The sequence below is a fragment of the Schistocerca piceifrons genome, chromosome 6 (genome assembly GCF_021461385.2).
Source record: "Schistocerca piceifrons isolate TAMUIC-IGC-003096 chromosome 6, iqSchPice1.1, whole genome shotgun sequence".
Classification (NCBI taxonomy): Eukaryota; Metazoa; Arthropoda; class Insecta; order Orthoptera; family Acrididae; genus Schistocerca; species Schistocerca piceifrons.
Window position 1 is genome coordinate 291293559 of NC_060143.1, and position 21586 is coordinate 291315144.

Genomic DNA, 21586 nt, shown 5'->3' on the forward strand with positions numbered 1-21586 from the left:
GACTTGAAAAAGATGGAATAAGAGACAATGAAAGCAGGAAGCTGATACTAAACTCCAACTCAGCATGCTTTGGACACACAGAATGGACTGCCGCAAGCCAAGTTCAATGAACTTGCATATTAACCAAAATCTTACCCAAAATGATTTACATTTCCAATAACATTGTTTGTTATAATCTAATAATTGCATGCTACAATATTGTGAAAAGGAAAGTTGCCACTCACCATTCAGCAGAGATGTTGTGTCGCAGATAGGGCACAACAAAAAGACTGTCACAAACATACCTTTTGGTCAGTAGGGCCTTAGTTAAAATTACACACAAACAAACACAAACACGCACACACATGCAAACATAACTCACACACACAACTGCAGTCTCAGGCAACTGAGGTCACACTGTGAGCAGCAGAACCCGTGCATTATGGGGCACACAACTACAGTGGTCATTAGTGCCCAGACTAAATTATGAATGCACTGCGAGGCACAATGTTAAAACAGCAACTAAAAAGGATAACACTATAAAAGGCACTTTAACAAGCAAGGGATTAAAAGAAAACAGCATAATCAAATGTCCTTAGACAGGTTTCTCAAGTGGATAAAACTAAGAACACAAGCAGCTGCTCCTGCGTCATCCGCTAAAATTTCATCTAGAGTACATGGCAGGCCACGATCAATGCACAGTGTATTAAAAGTCGGACAGGATGTTAAAATGTGGCGCACCATCAGCAATTGCCCACATGGGCAGAACAGCGCCGGCGCAGCCATCATCAGACAGCGGTGACTGAACTGGTAGTGTCCAATCTGTAACTGGGCCAAAACGACCTCCTCCCACCGAGAAAGGCGTGAAGAGGTCGTCCAAGCCATAGGGAGAGGTTTCAAGGCCCAAAGCTTGTTTTCAGTAAGTGTAGACCAATCAGCATGCCACAGCAATAAAATGCGCTTACAAAAGCCCTGCTAAAATCAGATGAAGGCACACAACAAGAAGCTGTCCAAGGCTGGAGGACCGCAGCCTTGGCCGCGGCATCTGCAGCTTTGTTCCCAGGGATACCGACATGGCCAGGAACCCACATAGAGGTAACCGGAGAACCGTTGTCCACCAGCTGCTGAAGAGAGCGTTGGATCCGGTGCACGAAAGGGTGAACCGGATACGGATCACTGAGGCTCTGGATAGAGCTCAGGGAATCAGAGCAGATGACATAAGCAGAATGTCGGTGGCAGTGGATGTAAAGAACAGCCTGAGAGAGGGCAAATAGCTCAGCTGTGAAGACCGAACAATGGCCATGGAGCTGGTATTTGAAACTGTGTGCCCTGACAATAAAAGAACACCCGACACCATCATTGGTCTTAGAGCCATCTGTATAAATGAAGATTGTATTAATGAACTTCGAACGAAGTTCGACAAACCGCGAGCGGTATACCGAAGCTGGGGTAACCTCCTTTGGGAGCGAGCTGAGGTCAAGGTGAACGTGAACCTGAGCCTGGAGCCAAGGTGGCATTTGGCTCTCGCCCACTCTAAAGGTTGCAGGGAGTGGAAAATCAAAATGCTGAAGGAGGCGACAAAAGCGAACTCCAGGGGTCAGCAGGGCAGATACATACAACCCGTATTGACGGTCGAGAGAGTTGTCAAAAAAGGAACGATAAGATGGGTGGTCGGGCATTTATAATAGCTGACAGGCATACTGACAAAGCAGTATATCGCACCAGTAGGTTAGTGGCAATTCACCGGCTTCAGCATGAAGACTCTCGAAGGGACAAGTATAGAATACTCCGATCGCAAGACGTAACCCCCGATGTTGTACAGAGTTGAGGCGGCGTAAGATGGACGGCCGTGCACAGGAGTATACAGAGCTCCCATATTCCAGCTTTGAGTGGGCGATCGACCGATATAGGCAAAGAAGGATGGTTCGATCCGTTCCCCTGAGAACACAGAGGACATTTAGGTAACGGGTACAACGGGCAGCCAAATATGACACATGTGGAGAGCAGCTAAGTTTCCTGTCAAATGTAAGACCTAAAAATTTTGTTGTCTCCATGAACGGGAGAGCAACGGGACCGAGATGTAAGGACGGTGGGATAAATTCTTTGTAGTGCCAGAACTTAATACAGACCGTCTTCTCGGCAGAAAAATCGAAGCCATTGGCGACACTACAGGAGTAAAGACGGTCAAGACAACGCTCCAGGAAACATGTACGCTGCGCGCTGCAGTAGATGGTAAAATCGTCCACGAAAAGGGAGCCAGATACATCAGCTGGGAGGCAATCCATTATGGGATTGATCGCTATGACGAAGAGAGCGACACTCAAAACTGAGCCCTGTGGCAACCCATTCTCCTGGCGAAAGGCATTGGACAGGACAGAACCCACATGTACCCTGAACTTTCGATCCATTAAAAATGCACGAACAAAAAGAGGGAGGCGACCGCGAAGGCCCCTCGTATACATGGTGCGGAGAATGCCCACCCTCCAACAGGTGTCGTGTGCCTTCTCCAAATCAAAGAACACAGCCACTGTCTGGTGCTTTTGCAAGAAGTTATTCATAATGAATGCCAACAAGGTAACCAGATGGTCAGCAGCAGAGCGGCGCCTACGAAATCCACATTGTACACTGGTAAGTAGGCATCGGGATTTGAGCAGCCAAACCAAACGAGAGTTAATCATTCGTTCCATGACCTTACAGACACAGCTGTAAGGGAAATGGGTTGATAACTGGAAGGCAAGTGCTTGTCCTTCCACGGCTTAGGAACCGGGACAAGAATAGATTCACACCAGCATGTGGGAACATGACCCTCAATCCACATGCGATTATAAGTAGGAAGAAGAAAACCTTTACCCGCAGGAGAAAGGTTCTTCAGTATCTGAATATGAATAGAATCAGGCCCCGCAGCGGAGGACCGTGACCAGGCAAGTGCACTTTCGAGTTCCCGCATGGTGAATGAGGCATTATAACTTTCATGATTCGAGGAGCGGAAGTTAGGTGGCCTTGCCTCCTCTGCCTGTTTTCAGGGGAGGAAGGAAGGGTGGTAATGAGCAGAGCTCAAAACCTCTGCATAAAATTGGCCGAAGGCATTGGAGATATCTTCAGGGGGCCACAAGGACATCATTCGCGACTGTCAAGCCAGAAACTGGTGAGTGGACCTTAGTGCCAGACAGCTGGCACAGGCTACCCCAGACAACAGAAGGAGTAAAACTATTGAAGGAGCTTGTGAAAGCAGCTCAACTGGCTTTCTTTCTTTCTTTAATAACATGATGACACTGCACATGTAATCGTTTATAATTAATACAATTCACCATCGTAGGGTGGCGTTTAAAGGTGCGTAAAGCACGTCGAGGAGCATGTATAGTGTCTCTACATGCTGTGGTCCACCAGAGGATTGGTACGCGACATGGAGTAGTAGTATGAGGGATGGAATATTCAGCAGCAGTGAGAATGACTTCCGTGAAGTGTGCAACCTGACTATCGCAGCTTGCGAAGATTTGATCCTGAAATGTCACCCTGGAAGAGAAGAGCCCCTCGTCTGCTTTGGAGATGTTCCAACTAGTTGGTCATGGAGATGGAGTATGATGCAGGAGATGGATAACACAAGGGGAGTGGTTGCTCGAATACGTATCAGAAAGAGCGTACCACTCAAACCGACTTGCAAGTTGGATAGTACATATAGAGAGGTCTAAATGGGAATAGGTGTGAGTTGTGTCCGAAAGAAAAGTAGGGGCGCCAGTATTGAGGCAGACAAGATTGAGGTGGTTGAAAAGGTCTGCTAACAGGGAGCCTCTCGGGCAGGATGCTGGAGAGCCCCAAAGGGGATGGTGGGCATTGAAATCTCCAGTCAACAAAAATGGTGCACGTAGCTGAGCAATAATTTGCATCATGTCTGCCCTAGTAATGGCAGATGACGATGGAGTGTAAACAGTAAAAATGGAAAATGTGAAAGTGGGGAGAGTAATTTGGACGGCAACTGCCTGCAGATCGGTGTGCAATGTGATGGGATCGTAGTAGATATCATCCCGGACCAGCAACATAACCTCTGCATGAGCCGGAATAACTGCCACAGGGGGTAGGTCAAAACGCACAGAGGTATAGTGTGCCAAGTCAATATGATCACATGGGTGTAGCTTCATTTCCTGGAGAGCTACTACAAGTGGACAGTGCAAGCGTAGCAGCAACTTTAAGTCCTCTTGGTTGGAATATTCCAATGAAGAAGTGCCATCGTGAGAAGAAAAAGAAAAAGGAGAAGCAAGAAGGGGACAGTTTGTGATGCTATTGTAAATATAATACTGCCATTAATCTGTATATTTTAAAATTTTTTTTGTCCCATAATAATTTTGAAAAATTAAGAAAATACTATAACGAGAGTAAGCTTTTGTTAAGTGTAGTTTATCTATTTAAAATAACCTCTTTGACGTAGGTGGAATAAATGTATTAAAACATATTTTGTAAATAATTATGTAATATTTCAAGTACAACTACAATTAATTAGGTCAATTTTGTATGTATATGTTGTCATGCAATTGTAGATGGTTCATACTTAGGGTTTTTGTAAGCAGAAGTGTAAATTGAAAAGGTGTAGGGATCATAGGTAGAACGGAACTCCGTTCTGCGGTGGAATGGAAAAGGTGGTGGGGCGTGCGAATGAGATTTTGGCGTGCAAGTGGATCACACAGTCGGTAGCTGCCCTGCAAGTAGTGAACACGCATTACGTTGGTCAAGCACCAGAGGCCCCGAATTTATCCGCAAGACTGGGTTTTTGGCCTCGGACATGTTCTACATGATTGGCACAGTATGGCAATAAGTTAATAGCTCAGAAATTTGCAATTTTATCATCGCCACCAAGAGGAAGACAGAGCTATGTACATCAAGAGCCGTACCTGCGCAATGTTACTATGCAGCACCGCCTCACGCCACCTTCGACATCGGTAACAGGCAAAGTACTTTATTTAGAAGTGTATCACAGTATGAACCATCCATCTTCAATCAGTGGAATATAAGTGTTAAGTGTACCTTTGTGTTTAACCGTGATTTTCCTATGTCAATTGCCTCAGTAGGGTCCTTACCTAAACGAATTTATTCCGAGTATCCTGATGTTTATTGAACCTTGAATAATAGTAAATTACTGGCACTAGTACTGTTTTGGTAGTAAATTCTGAAAATCATTATTAAATACTAAAGTTTGCACGTATCAGTTTAAGGGCTACCACTTTGTGTAACCGTGAGGATAAGTTTTCAATAGTATTTCTGAAAGTAAAGTAACATAATTGTTTAACTGCAACAATCTTAACAGTAATTGTTCATGTTGCTACTCCATGTCAAAGAAAGTCAGACAAATATTGGTGTTAGTAAAATGTTAACAAATAACAGTCCTAAAGAAATGAAATTTAGTCATGCTAGATAATAGTTTTGATCATATGAATGATAGCTATAAGTTTACAATTTTTTTGTATCCTTGTTGAAACATGTGTGTCTCTTCTTTAAATAATTGCTGAAGTATAGTGATAAATTCCATAAGTAACAGAAAGTGGGATTAATAGTAATTACTGTCAAGTGACCGTAGTAAGTGAAAGTAGTTATTTATTCAGCGTTGAAAATTGACTTCATCTTTTTGTGTAGCCACTGTGCCCGATTTGGGCTGGCGGCTGTTTTATTAAGCGAAACAGTTTATAGTTATAACAGGCTTTGTCTGATAAAAGGTTTCCAAAAGTAATTATTCTCACTGCTTTCTCCCAAACTGTATGATTCGGAGAAAAATAGTTCGATACTTTACCATTGGGTTGAACACGGTTAAAATCTCTCTCCGAGAGTCGATGGTTTTGAGTGTTAGTGCTGCCTGATTTTGTGGTGGTGTTCCTGCCATTACTTACTACACGGTTCTGACATTCCGAATCATGGATACGGTTCTGACATTCCGAATCGTGGATCTTCAGTCTTTACGTTCTGGTACCGTATTGACGAGAACGTGAAAGGGTCATTGCAAGTTCCTTCTTGAAGGCCCATGCATCTGACTTCTGGGTCTTAGTCTTGGCAGAAGCTGATGAAGGTGCTTGTGTCTCAGGGGTGACGGGAGGAAGAGGAGACATTGACCGGGCGATCTTAGCACTGGCCAAACGGACGACCATAGCACTAAAGGTCAGAACACATGTCTGCATCAATACCTCCATGGTAGGCTGAGGAGAGGCGAGGACAGTACTGTATTTCCCTGCTAGGAGCAGCATGGGCTTCCTACTAGCAAAAAGCTTGTGAACAGCTGAGGTGGACAGTTTCTCTTTGACCCGAATTTCCTGTATACAGCGTTCATCCTTGTAGATGGGACAGTCGCAAGAGGACGCTGCATGGTCACCCTGACAGTTCACGCAACGAGGAGATGGAGGTGGACAGTCACCCTCATGGGCAACCCTGCCACAAGTGACGCATTTAGCCGCATTAGAACAAGACTGGCGGGTATGGTTAAAACGCTGACACTGGTAGCAGCGCGTAGGTGTCGGGACATAGGGGCGAACAGAAATAACCTCATAGCCCGCTTTGATGCGCAACGGCAGCTGAACACTATCAAAGGTCAAGAAAAGTGTCCGGGTCGGTACAAGGTCATTGTTGACCTTTTTCATGATCCTACAGACAGCCGTCATGCCCTGCTCAGTGAGGAAAGACTGAATCTCCTCGTCAGTCAATCTGTCTAGTGATCTAGTAGAAACCACACCACGCGACGAATTCAAAGTGTGGTGAGCCTCCACCTGGACAGGGAATGTGTACAGGAGTGTGGGCTGAAGGAGTTTTTGTGCCTGAAAGGCACTCTCAGTTTCAAACAACAAGGTACCATTACGCATCCTGGTACAAGATTTGGCAGATCCGTCTATGGCATCTACACCCTTCTGAATAACAAAAGGGTTGACAGATGAAAAATCCTTTCCGTTCTCAGATCTAGAAACGACGAGGAACTTTGGGGCAGGCGATAGTACTTTTGTCACTGATGGTTGGTCAAGTTTCCGTTTTTGGGTGGAATCCAAGACAGAAGAAGAAGAGAAATCCATTGCAGATGAATCCCCCATGATTGCCAGCGTCTCCGATGGCGCACTCCTTCCTTGTGGGGACCCTCTCAGAGGGCGCTCCTGCCTTAGGTGAATGTTTACACCTCAGGTCACACCTCCCAAGAAACGGATGGAGGGCCCAATCGGCATGGTCGGAAGGTGACAGCTCGGGCAATCACCCCTCCCCGGGCCTGGCCTTTACCAGGGGGTCGCACAGGCTCTACTTGTCGACCCAGGGCAGGGAATTACGCTTTACCCCATCACAGGCTATGCGTGCGAACGCGTGGGTCGGCCTTCAGGCATGCACAGGGAGGAAAGAAGAATAGGGAAAAAAAGGGAGAGAGGGAGAGAAAGGACAGACTGTCTCAAACGCCGAGGCGGAGACCAGAGGGTGGACAAGAAGGCAAGCAGAAGAAGGCAAGGAAAGAAATAAGGAAGACAGTGAGAAAGGGAGAAGGACAAAGAAAGGAAACAAACAAAGGAAGGAAGAAACCAGAATAAGCGAAAAACCAAAATGACCACAAATGTAAGTCGTTGAACCGTCTGTCTCTGGACGCAGGCGCAAACTATCCCCTTGACGGGGAGGGACTCCTTTTAGTCGGCTCTTATGACAGACAGGAATACCTCGGGCCTATTCTGACCCTGGACCCACAGGGGGGTGTGGTGAGAGTGGTGACTGGGTGTGGGGTAAGGAGGAGGCTGGAGCAGTGGTGGGGAGGGATACTAAGGTAGGGGTGGCGGACAGTGATATGCTATTGGGGGGTGCGCAGGAATTAGATGGAAAGTGGGTAGGGCAGCTATGTGCAGTTGGGAGATTAGACGGAGGGCAGCAGAGAGGTTGGGAGTGGGGCCTGGGGGGTGGGGGGAGTGGGGGTGGGGGAGGATAGCAGAAAACATGAGAAGTAAAAAAACTGGGTGCAATGGAAGAATGAGGGCTGTGTAGTGCTGGAATGGGAACAGAGAATGGGTTGGGTGGGAGAGGACAATGACATGAATGTATGACATACTGCACGGAAAGTTCCCACCTCTGCAATTCAGAAAAGCTGGTGTTGGTGGGAAGAATCCATAAGGCACAGGTTGTAAACCAGTCATTGAAAGGAAGGATGTCATGTTTGGCAGCGTGCTCACCAACAGGGTGGTCCACTTGTTTCTTGGCCACAGTTTGTTGGTGGCCACTCATGGGGACAGACAGCTTGTTGGTTGTCATAGAATGCCCAGTGTGCATGACAATCAACAAGCTGTCTGTCTGTCCACATGAATGGCCACCAACAAACTGCGGCAAAGAGATAAGTGGACCACCCTATTTCTGAGCACGCTGCCAAACACGACATCTTTCATTTCAGTGACTACTTCACAGCCTGTGCCGTATGGATCCTTGCTACCAACACCAGCTTTCCTGAACTACGCAGGTGGAAACTTTCCCTGCAATATATCCTATGTTCCCGTAACCTTACTGGCCTCAACCTCCATTAGTCATTGTCCTCTCCCATCCACCACCTTCTCTGTTCCCATTCCAGCACTACACAGCTCTCATTCCTCTATTGCACACAGTCTTTTTACTTCTCTTCTTTTCCACTATCCCCCCCCCCCCCCCTCCCGGGGCCCACTCCCAACCTCTCCGCTGCCCTCCGTTGAACCTCCCTACTGCATACAGCTGCCCTACCCAGTTTCCACATCATCCCTGCACACTCCCCAACAGCATGTTATTGTCTGCCACCCCTACCTTATTGTGCCCCCCCCTCCCAGCCCCAGCCTTCTGCTTACCCCCAACCAGTTGCCACTCCCACCATGCACCAGTGCTGCTGCTCACAGTGTGGTCTCAGTTGTGTGATACTGCAGTTGTGTGTGTGTGTGTGTGTGTGTGTGTGTGTGTGTGTGTGTGTGTGTGTGTGGTCTAATTTTGCGAAGGGCTTAGTGGCCGAAAGCTACATTTGTTACAGTCTTTTTGTTGTGGCTATCTGCGACACATCATCTTTGTTATGTGGTGAGTGGCAACTTTCCTTTTCACAATATTGTTACATTCCATCCTAGATTTTCCATTGTTTAATTGCAGACTACATTTGCAAATGATACTTTGCAACCATGTAAAGGGCTCCCCCCCCCCCCCACCCCCCCCCCCCCCCACACACACACACACACACACACACACAAGGCAGGTCCAATGAACTTCCTCCACATTAAAAAATGTGCATAACAAGCTAAATCTTTCCAATAATTTTATTTATTGTAATACAGTAGTTACATTTTACATTCACAAATGACAAAACATCTTTTTGTAAGTCAGGTACAAGATGCAAAAAGTTAACTGAAAGAGGGAAAGGAATTACACAAAATACAACTTGTAATTTGTAAGTATAATGTACAACTCAACAAGTAAGGGCAGCTGAACTCGCACTCAGATAAATTTATATGAAAATGCATACATTTCAATTAAATTGTTATAATTGTTACAAATCACAATACATTACTTCTGTTTCCTCACTCTGGGACAGTGTGTGGTTTGTAATTTTCTTTTTGTCACCTTGAACCCAGATAAACCAATACCTCAAACACCTACACAATGGGTGACTAATCCCTTGATCACATTACAGCAAAGCGGTACTTCCGTATGTACATCAAAAACTTAATTTACAATAGTTTTCTTACGGATACTTGCTGATAACTAATTTTCTCTATATTTCTTAATGAACCTTTCTGCAGTCCTTACAATGTCCAACTCAACTTGTGAAATGTACTTTAAGCCCCCAAAGTCTGAAAATTCATTTTGTTCTAGGTCATCATGTCCACTTTTGTCAAAAATATGTGCACTCAGTGCAAACCCCCTTTTTCAAAACAGCAGATACTGAAATACCCACTAAGTAATGCACATTATTTATGTCTAGACCACTTAAGTCATCAGTGGAAGCACTTGGTCTAAGCAAACTAGTTGGAACATCTGACTTAAGGCCATTCTGATTAGTGTCAGAGAAACTGAGCAAAGCTCTGTCACTATTAAGCAGTAGTTTGTATTACTGAATGGTGTCAGAAACTGTATCACAGTAATCAATTTGAGTTCTTTTCTCACACCTAATGCAGAAAGATTCAAACCAGCTTTCTTACATATTTGGGCAAAAATGTTTTCCAAAGAATACCTGCTTCCCATCAGGTATCTGTAGCCCTTATTGAAAGCAGCTTTAGCCAGGCATATAAATGATAGTGTGCTCATAAGATAACCTGTATGCAATGGCTCCCACCCAGAATCTCCTCTCTTGGTTTCATCAACAATTTTCACAAAATTTTCCAGAAACTCCCAACTTCTTTTAAATTGTTTTTCGTCAATAATGTCTTAATTGTTCAGGACATCAATAAAGTGGACCATTCATTCAGAAATCTATTACACCATGCTATGGTAAGAGCTTCAGGTGGCAAAATTTGCATAGTTACTGACATTTCCTGTGCACTGGCTCTTTTCGAGGACAGATATCTTAATGCAAGGCCAACATTCATTTTTTTAATAATCTGGTAGAGGTATATAGCTGTTTGAAAGACAGTGCAATGATCTGAGTCTACTCTCACTGCTTAACTCCATAGTCCACAATTTTGAAAGATAATAAGGTGTGACCACTGTTGAGTGTAACCGTCTTTATCCGCTACTTTCTGAGGGATAACAGTGTTACTGCTCCAGATGCCAGAATGCCAATTTCTTACAAGTTGACAAACACTTGCAACAAAACAGGTATCAGATCTAGCATGTTGGAAAGAAATTCTTGAGAGCACGTAACTGAAATACCCACTCCACATCACAGACTTTTGTTCATTCCTCCCATATCAGAAACAACAGCGGAGACATGTAAATAAATTTCTGTTGTCTTATCAATAAGGGCAAAAGTGAGAGTTCCAGTATCATTTCCTGATGTGCTAGGGCCAGCAACATTAATTTTGTGTAAATATTCAACCATCTGCTTCCAGTCATATGTAACACCTCTCAAAATTACAACAGTCAGATGGCTACCTGTTGCTGAACTGTTTCCCAAAGCAAAGCAAAAGAATTACAAAACATCTGCCTCTAATCATCAGATCGATCACTGCCAGAGGCTTCCATCTCATGAATCATTAGGACTAAATCCTTTTTAATATCTTTCAGAAGATCTACTTTGATCTGAACAATACAACAATACAATCAAAAACTCCAAATTATAATTTCACACCACCAATATGATTGTTCAGGGTTTCATATTAAGGATTTATAACCTTCTTTGCCCAATATAAATATTAACTTCATATCTTTTACAATGCTGTCTGCTGATCACTTCCAAATTGTATTGTTACCAAGTCTGTTGATCTGTTCTGAAGTCTGGAAATTACTTAATGTCCTATCAAATCTTTCAGCGGTTCTTTAAGAAAAGAATTCTCATGTTTCAAAACAAAGCAACCCTGTTTTTATGTTCTACTGTATCTAAATCAGGTATCTGCTCAAAGTTGTGTATCATCTACATGTCTTGATTGTAGGCATGATGGACTCAGAGGAACCATGTTGCACCTACATATTTATACAACATTAATGTTACAAATTGCAATACGTAATCACATGAGTACATTATTAATCACAATGATTTTCTTCAGTTTCTAACAAAAACCAAAGGGATCAGAAATGGTGGATAAAACCGAAAGCTCAAGCTGGTTTTCAAATTCTTTCAGGCGGTTTGTATCATAAAACTTGTGACAGGGCTGTAAGTGGCAAAGTCTGAGCTCAATGTCAGACAGAAAATTTATTGGGACTTTTAACCAGCACATATTTTTACTGTGTGTATTAGTATTCTGTGACATGTTTTTGATTACAGAGGGAGAAGGACCTGAAAAGGTGGACATCTACAATTTCTTTGTACACAACACTGTACACAAAATGAGCATATGACAAGTTGACAGAATAACTTTGGACTTATTGACAGCTGCTGACAGGGCAAACTGTGGAATGGTGATAATCATGCTACAAGAAGTTGAATCAGACCATAGACTAAATAATACAGCAAAATACATTAACAGAAATAGGAGATTGGGGGTAGGGAGAAATACACTCAAAGGAGGTGGAAAAAAGTTTGCATATACCACAAAGTAATGTGTTTGCATAACTAATCCTTGTAATGCTTATAAACAACAATGTATGGGGATCTAATTCATTCTTAATTATGTTTCTTGACAGTTTCACAACACCTGATGAAATCAGACCTCCCAAGAATGCCACTAAACTTAAGAACAATCCAAACTAGTTATTCAAATTAAGTAATGGCCTGTGAAATGAGTCGGGTAGTGTGTTTTATAGCAACTGGACTTGTTGGGGGATGACTGTGGTGTTACACAAGTGCTGACTGTAAGCATTTAGAAGTGAAATTAGATACAGTTACAATGGTAAGAGCACACAGAACTAGTATAAAAATCTTACCAAATACATGCAGCAATTAAGATACTGAGGAGACCAATGGAGCTAATGGAAATATTTTCTGAATCAATAGCAGGCCCTTATGAAGAATAACTCAGGAAGATGACGATGTTCAAAAGAGTGCGGCCAAATATGCCTGCAGTGACCACATACAAATTAGTGGTTTGATGGAATCCATTATCACAATGCAATAAATGCAGAAGGCCTATAGGAATGTACAGAAAACACAAGGGACTAAAAGCCTGGGATATCTGAAAGGGGGAAATGCCATTACAGTGGAAAAAGGCATATGTTCTAGGGTTCAAACTAACACTTGACTATGAAAGACATCTAAGGAGATCTTCATTTTTAGCAAAAGATTAGAAGATGGAATCATGTATCAAGATAAAATGTCTTTTTACAGTGCTTCTCAATCAAGTGTTGGCCACAAAAACAGAAGTGGATCACAAAAGCACAAGTAAAGTAATATTAACCCCCGCCACCCCCACCCCCCAATATAAAAATCCTCCAGTGACACAGAGTTCAGCCAGTTTCATACCAACTTTTCACTGTCACAACTGATGACCAGAACAAAATAACTAGAAACAATAAACATTAAGTCATACAGGTATGTACTAATTAATGTAAGTCCAAGCTCACTCATTTTTTGTACTGAAAAAAAAAGTAGGCCTATTGCACATCTATCACACAAATACCACCATCTACATGTAGCAGAGCGTTTAAAGATCTAGTGGGTCAATGGAAGCATCCAATTCCACCTGTCTGCTTTGACCTGTGATGTAAGGGTGTTGTGATGGGTGACATCATTACGACACGGAGTTTATGAGTTGGCTGTGTTTGTAGTTGTCTTGTTGTGTATTGGGTTTATTTGAGCCTTGGTGTTGGATGTGTGACGTCGTTGGCTGTGTTTGTAATTCCAAACGTAAGGTTTGGAAGTTTTTTCAATGAGTTATCACGTTTTTTGTTTGTGTGTTTGACGTTTTCGTTAGGTGTTGTTGGTTTGTTGTTTGTAGTGTGGTAAGACGTTTAATTTGTTTGTGGGGAGGAGGGGATCGGGAGTTGGGCTGGCCAACCTAGTTTGCAATGCCAAAATTTGTTGGTGGTAAGTTTTTTTTATTGTATATTCTTCTCGAGTTGTGGTGTTTTGTGTATTTTTGGTGTCTTGAATGTGTTTTATTTTATTTATGGATGTTTGATTTGTGGATTTTTTAGGTTGTGGTTTTGGTTTTATTTTTTGTAGTTGTAGGTGTTGGTTTTTTGGTATCAATAGTTGTAGTTGACCTATATAGGTCACTGGAAATGTCTGATCCCTATATTATAGTTTTAGTTGCAGGTACTGGTGTTTAGGTATCGTCATCTGTGGTTGACCTATATAGGTCAAGGGAAATGTCTAATTCCAACTTTCATAGTTTTAGTTGTACATATTGGTGTTTTGGTATTGTCACCTGTGGTTGACCTATAGAGGTCAAGCGAAGTGTCCGGTTCCTGCAGATTTTGTTGGTGTGGCGGAATGTTGTAATTTTTTTTTGTTTTTGTTCGTCATTTTGTGTTTTGGGTCGTGGTGTGTGATTTTTTTATTATTATATTTAGCTTGTCCTCACCCTAAAAACCCCCAATATCTCACGGTTGCCCCATTAGTGTGATTGTATTTTTTGGAGGTAGATGTTATTGTCTTATTTATTGTATTTTTGTGGTTTTTGCCGTGTGTATGTAGTGACGTCATAGGCGCGATATTGGAGACATTTAGAATAGTCATTTCTGCCATTTTCATACGTCATGGGTCAAAGCAGACGGGTGGAATCGGACACTTCAGTAATCACGATTTTGCAGCTGAATTTTTGTTGTGGTGAATAACCAATGTCTAACGCACAACTAATTGCCTTCTTTGCTAATGAGATACCCTGACAGTCTAAACCTACTCTCAGGCTATCCTACGAACAACAAATGGCATTAATTACCAGCTCACATGCAATTCATACCTTGCCACTGTGACTGGTATATATCCAATGGTACAAAACACACACGCACGACACTTCATTCTTGCGCCCTCCTACAATGATATTGTACAGGATATCCCAGGTACTCTGGAATCTGCAGTAATTGCCTTCATTTTTGTGTCACAAGGAATATTTAACACTTTTTTCCCCCAAATGCCCAGACACTCTAACCCTTAAAATGTTTAGTTGGAACTTGCTTAACATATTCTCCTATCATGTTTATGGAAATGTTTACGCTGGAAAACTTGCAGTTGATAGCACAGTGAGGAAACAATCTGGGAAACACTGAATTTATTGTAGGATTAACATCTTTTATTCACTAACTCACCATTTCTTATATATGCTTTTACTCTGGCTCTCCTCTACGGTCGCAGGTTCGAATTCTGCCTCGGGCATGGATGTGTGTGATGTCCTTAGGTTAGTTAGGTTTAAGCAGTTCGAAGTTCTAGGGGACTGAGGACCTCAGATGTTAGGTCCCATAGTGCTCAGAGCATGGAGGTAAGAATAGCCTCCATGGCTCAGAGCTATTTGAACTATTTTTGATCTCTGGCTCTCAACTGGAACTTGAGGATAGGGCACATCAAAGAAGAGTAGGGATGACATTTTGTTGCAGGTTCTTCTTGTCTGCCTGGTTTTGCTCAAACTAGTTTTCTTCAAAATGGACATCGAGTAATAATTGCAAATATTTTGATAGCACCAAAACGTTGTCATTAAGGAATATTAATTTACTCCTATTAAATTAACAGCTCCTTAAGGCGACTTGTGATTTTATACAGTTGTTCTAAATAAAATCAAGAGAAGTAGCTTACTTTAAACTTACAATGTTACGTCGCGTTATATACACATAACCTGCAGCAAAATTATAATAAACACACTCCTTATATGATTATTTCATTACCGTCCCTCTGCCAATGTGTCTCACCGAGCGAGGTGGCGCAGTGGCTAGCACATTGCCCTCGCATTCGGGAGGACGACGGTTCAATCCCGCGTCCAGGCATCCTGATTCAGGCTTTCCGTGATTTCCCTAAATTGCTCCGGGCAAATGCCGGGATGATTCCTTTGAAAGGGCACGGCTGACTTCCTTCCCTAATCCGATGACCTCGCTGTCTGGTCTCCTTCCCCAAAACAACCCAACACTCTGCCAACGTGCCTATTCCCAAAACAAAGAAAAATGCTTTTACTTACAATACACAGGTAGTTGTTCGATTTTGGTGTCCAGTCTTGGCGTCTTAAACTTATAAGGCACCTCTTACGCCCATCTATATGACAGAAACCAATAAAACTTATAACCATCAGTCTGCTATTATTTGAGCATTTTGGAGCTGCACACCCAACCATTTGATGTTGTGAAGCAATAAAATTAAGCAAAATTCATCATTTCGCTTTTCTTCGCCACACGAAGCATACAATATTCGTCGTCGTCGGATTTGGATTCAAAATTGCGTATTATTCAGTTCTGTACAATCTAGGGGCATCGTTCAAGTACTCTATGAGAACTTTACTGTACTGTGAAGGGAAACATTTCCATTATAAACAATAAACATCGATATTTATCTGCTAACGAAATTACGTACAAACATCTCAAACAATACTTATAACTGAACAAAAAGAGTCTCTTTATCTTAAGCATCGTGTTTCCTCCTTACGAAACTAATACCGTCATAAGGAAATATATTTTTCTCCTTCACTGTAGCTGACTTTTTCACTTAAAACGTTATTTAATGAAAATTGTTTTCTCCCTTATATTCAGTGTGGGTGACAGCTCTATTCTGTTACTGTAAGGCCTAAACCTAAATAATTCTTCGCATTTAGATATCTGACATCGCTTGTGGAGTAAACCTCAACGGAAAAAATATTCAAACTGTCACGGGACAGTTGCAATTTGTCACTAAAACAAAAAACAATAATAAAATTAAGATGAAACAAAACAAGATTCACTACTATCACTTGAGTCGGCGTGGAGAAAATAGGCTTTAAGATGTTAGCAGATGACGACGCCGTTAAAACTTTTTTCCCAAGAAACCTTGACGTGACGAATCGTTGATGGGCTGTGTGAATGCAGCCACTAGAAATGCATTAAGGAACGTTTTGACGGTATGGGACATGACATGACGTGATGGTCAGTGTGAATTTCTCTTTTACACGTTATCTTTCCTTGTGTCTTTTAAGCCACTATCTATATTTCATTTTCATTTCATTTATTATCGTCCTTTTCATCATTTACATGATATAGGAACTGTCATAATATTGTCCAGAATATGCGCAGCAGAATATTACAAATTTCGATCAAACACATAAAATTAACATTATATAATATGTTGAAAATTAAAACATTGAATTAATGGGTTGTTCTTTTACATGTTCTATCTTCATCAGCATTCCTCTACACTGCTCTCCCTTCTGCCTTCTAAAGTGCTGCCGAAATCACAGCGTTGTGGCATTACTTATTTTGTGAAGCGAAAGGATGTAGGTATGCTTCTCTTCTCTTCCCTTTATTTCCCAGAGATGTGAGGTATATCGAAACCAAAGATATTTGTTTTGGTGAATGCGTCATGTGTGTTGACGTCGGAGTTTGTTATGATGAAAGTTAAGCGAAGCGATGAAGAGTTTTCTCGGCTGTGGTGTTGGTGGTAAAGGCGTATGAAACAGAGCGCAGTATAGGATTACGTGCTTGTTTAGTTCCTTTTCCGTGACTTTTCAGTATCAGTTTTGAGAAAAATGAAGAAAATGACAGGTCAATTCCGCAACACAACGTGGGATCCAATACTGATTATATCGCAAATCGTAGCCTTACAAAGTGTAATGTATGTTGGTCTCGGACTGTGGATCACCATCGTAGATTTTATCGTCGGATCATCTCGCTCATTAGACCACATATTTAAGTATCAGGTTGAGTATCAAAGGACGAGCATGTTTCGTCAAATCACCAAGTGAATAATTAATAATAAGAACAGTTTTAGTAGTAATGTGCTTGTGTGGTGAGGGACAACCCGTTTATAATTCCTATTACCGACTCGTACCCGTTTGTTCTATGTGTATTGCCCATCATTACCGGAGTACTGTTCATGTTACAAATGTTCTATATTCTTGTGTGAAGTGATGTAGTTTTCAGTGTAGCAGGTGATTATAAACGTTCCTTGAAACGTTGTACGTAGTGAAATATGTTATGAAGTTTCGTCTCTAAGTCATGTTAGTGCTAGGGAAATAGTTTATCAGTTCAATAGTAATATACGATCCCACAAAGTTCGTGCGCCATTAATCCAAGAATCGATTATACAGCTCCACCAACTCTCACCTTTCAATCTAACCAAGGCTTCAGGCTACAACGCAGATCATTCTGTCATTATAAACTACACTGCAAAAAATAATATAGTTATAAAAGAAGTGTTAACGGAGTTTTATTCACTTTCTGTTTCTGTATGTCTTATGTCACATGACACATCTTAATCAGGTTATGGGATGAAGCCAGCATTTGGTATCGGAAGGTTTAGATGACCCATGTCCATCAAAATAATGACCATCCTTGTGAGATACCTGCCTGTGAACACTGACTTGAGACTCACCATTCGAAATGTTTAATAACAGTAGCAATCTGGCTTTGGTATCACTTTTATTGGTTTCAGATAAACTTACAGCGTTTCCACTTAATGTATCTCTTGGACTGAGCTGTAGATCAGTCACACCAATCTTCAGTCCACATATGTTCTGTCATGTCACCAGTCAAAACCAGTGGTCAGATTCACAATCCCTACTTGACCACATAGTAATATGTTGTTGCATTTTTAAGTAACACTAAATAAATTTTAAGAAAACTGCTAGACTGTTGCTTTCTCTCTGACTTATTATGGGAGATGGTAGCCCCACAAGAATATTTTATTTGTGCACTGGCTGTTTTCATTCTGGAAAGGTATTGGACATAGTTGCATTATTGTTACAGCTGTGTGTATGAAGTAAATGTGACTCATTTAGTAGACAATAAAGATTCAATATTTAGTCAATCCAGAGAGCTTTTCTTCTGGCAGTTATTGTTTCTTTCACCTCTGGCAATGATTAGTATATATGGAAAATTTCAAATGAAGTCGTGACTCAGAGTTCATGTTAAACTGTTAATAATTAGCTGCTTAAGTAAGTTAAATACTGGAGGAAAGCCGGAGTGTACCACCTGCAGTGTGGAGGTTAGCTGTCACATATTTGAAAGAAAGCTCCCTTGAGATTTACATTAAGAGCTCTATAAATTTATTTACACTTTTAGGCTAAGTGTGGAACACACTTTTTAAACAATGTGGTTCCAATGAGATTCATTACATTTTGCAAAGTCTGTATTGTAGTCCACTTGTATATACATGAGTGTTTAAATCTTATTTTAGCTAAGGATTACAGATCTAGTGTGTGTTACCAAAACTGTGTAGGGAAATCCTCCCAGTGGTTTAGTTAGTTTTGTGATTCTCTCTTCAAAACTTCAAGATTTAATATCAATACAAAATGACTTGTGTTGAAACAAGGCACCAATCAAGCAGTTCTGAATAAAGTTACTTTGTGATTGATAGACTGCAGCTGTGTGTGTGTGGGGGGGGGGGGGGGAGGAGGATGGCAGTATTTCCAGTGTACAGCCAGCCACATTTCACAAGACACTCCACATATCTGCACAGCAGGCAACACAGTGAGCCACAGTGCTGGAGAATGAACTACACTTGGTTGGGCCTTACATACTACTCGACTTGCTGAAATGTCAACCATACATTGATTATAATTGGAGTGTAAAGGTATGGTGTTTTACACAAAAAATTACCTTGTGGCATTTCTAAGAGACAGAGTGAGGTACAATGATTAAGTTGCTGGAGCCTTTTTTAATTATTGGTGAGAGGTCAGATCCCTGTTTAACATCCAGGTTTGACTTGTCAGAGATTTTTTTTACATTGTTTAAAGCATTAAAATACAAATTAGACAAAACCACCGAAATGTTCACAACTTCTTAAATGGCTTCAGAAAGGTAAACATTACCTAGTGGACCTGTTGAATTTTGAGACGTCTTCATTGAATAATGAAGGTTCTGAAAGCAGTTTTTGTTGTTATAACAAAAAGTGTTAAATATAGCACAAACATAGGAAGCAGGCTACACGGCAGATTGTTGTTACCACATCCTTGCTTCACATTCATTGGCTTTGCCACCTACAACCAAATTAAAACCTTCAAACCTAGCTTAGAACTCAGGGTACACTACAGTCAGTCTGTCACCACAATCAAAATTTCAGGAGGGGGAGTGCTTCCACCATCACACTCTAGTCAGGAAGATGAACGAAGTAGTGGAGTTCTTCTGGGTATTAAACTCTATGGGGATTTCTGGAAATATCTCATAACCAAACACTGACACATTGCTTGTGAACGTAGAATAAAGGTCCACTGCCTTTCTTATGCTTGGTTTCCTTATTGTTGGATGGTCGCAAATCTTTATAAAGATTAATAGCTGAAAATTTTCAAATAATAAACTGCAGTTAGTTCTGCAAATGATCTGGTTACAATGAATGTAATTTCATGTACCATTACTGAAATACTCTGCAAATCACACTTAAGTGCCTGGCAGAGGGTTCGTCGAACCGCCTTCACAATAACAGTGCGCAGAAAAAGCAAACACCTGTATCTTTCTGTGCGAGCTCTGATTTCCCTTATTTTATTATAATGTTTATTTCTTCCCATGCAGGTCATTACCAACAAAATATTTTTGCATCCGGAAGAAAAATGTGGTGAATTTTGTGAGAAGATTCCACCGCAACAATAAACGCTTTCGTTTTACTGATGTTCACCCCAAATCTGGGTTTATGGGAACATCCGATTCCACCCATCAGCTTTGACCAATGACGTCACCAATATGGCGGAAACGACCATTCACAACAACTCCCATATTGCGAGTATGACGTCATTACGTAAACATGACAACAAACATGAAAATTGATCGAAAAACCATCAAATACATATTCCTCCGATATTATAATGAACCTCACGGGACAAGCGGGGGAAATTGGGGGTTTTTGGGTGGAGACAAACTCGTAACAAACACACGTTGCTAAACCAAATGATAAAACTGGTTAAATAAACCGACCATAACATTCGCAAAATCAACTACAAACAATATCCAATGGAATCAAACACATCCCTTGACCTATATAGGTCAATGGGAAGTATCGATACCAATTCAGAAACCTTAAAACCTACAACCACTTTCACAATCATCACTACCTCAAAAATCACAAGAAAACACAAAATCTGGAATCGAACACTTCCCTTTACCTATTTAGGTCAATGGAATGTATCAATACCAATTCAGAAACCACAAAACCTACAACCATTTCCACAATCATCACTACCTCAAAAACCAAAAGAAAACACCAGATCTGGAATCGAACACTTCCCTTTACCTATTTAGGTCAATGGAATGTATCAATACCAATTCAGAAACCACAAAACCTACAACCATTTCCACAATCATCACTACCTCAAAAACCAAAAGAAAACACCAGATCTGGAATCGAACACTTCCCTTGACCTATATAGGTCAATGGAAAGTATCGATACCAGTTCAAAAACCACAAAACCTACAACCACTTCCACAATCATCACTACCTCAAAAACCACAAGAAAACACCAAATCTGGAATCAAACTCTTCCCTTGTCCTATACAGGTCAAAAGGAAGTATCGATACCAATTCAAAAACCACAAAACCTACAACCAATTCCATAATCATCACTACCTCAAAAACCACAAGAAACCACCAGATGTGGAATCGAACACTTCCCTTGACCTATATAGGTCAAAACGAAGTATTGATACCAATTCCAAAACCGCAAAACCTACAACCACTTCCACAATCATCACTATCTCAAAAAGCACAAGAAAACACCAAAGCTGGAATCGAACACTTCCCTTGACCTATATAGGTCAATGGAAAGTATCGATACCAGTTCAAAAACCACAAAACCTACAACCACTTCCACAATCATCACTACCTCAAAAACCACAAGAAAACACCAAATCTGGAATCAAACATAGCCCTTGACCTATATAGGTCAACAGAAAGCATCAATACAAATTCAGAAACCACAAGCCTACAACCATTTCCACAATAATCACTACCTCAAAAACCACAAGAAAACACCAAATCTGG

The 21586-nt window shown here is 41.4% G+C and overlaps 1 protein-coding gene and 1 long non-coding RNA gene across 2 annotated transcripts in view; one reads left to right on the plus strand and one right to left on the minus strand.

Moving 5' to 3' along the window:
* The window catches only part of LOC124802768, a 45993-nt gene extending 31085 nt beyond the window's left edge, over positions 1-14908 (minus strand). Inside the window, exon 1 of the long non-coding RNA XR_007017153.1 lies at positions 14755-14908. This is a non-coding gene — a long non-coding RNA (uncharacterized LOC124802768). The remainder of the gene's footprint in view (positions 1-14754) is intronic.
* A 2046-nt stretch (positions 14909-16954) lies between these two features.
* LOC124802964 (protein SYS1 homolog) overlaps positions 16955-21586 on the plus strand; it is a 41872-nt gene continuing 37240 nt past the window's right edge. Inside the window, exon 1 of the mRNA XM_047264055.1 lies at positions 16955-17315. Within this exon, the coding sequence (XP_047120011.1) occupies positions 17145-17315 (171 nt within the window). The 5' untranslated portion in view covers positions 16955-17144. The remainder of the gene's footprint in view (positions 17316-21586) is intronic.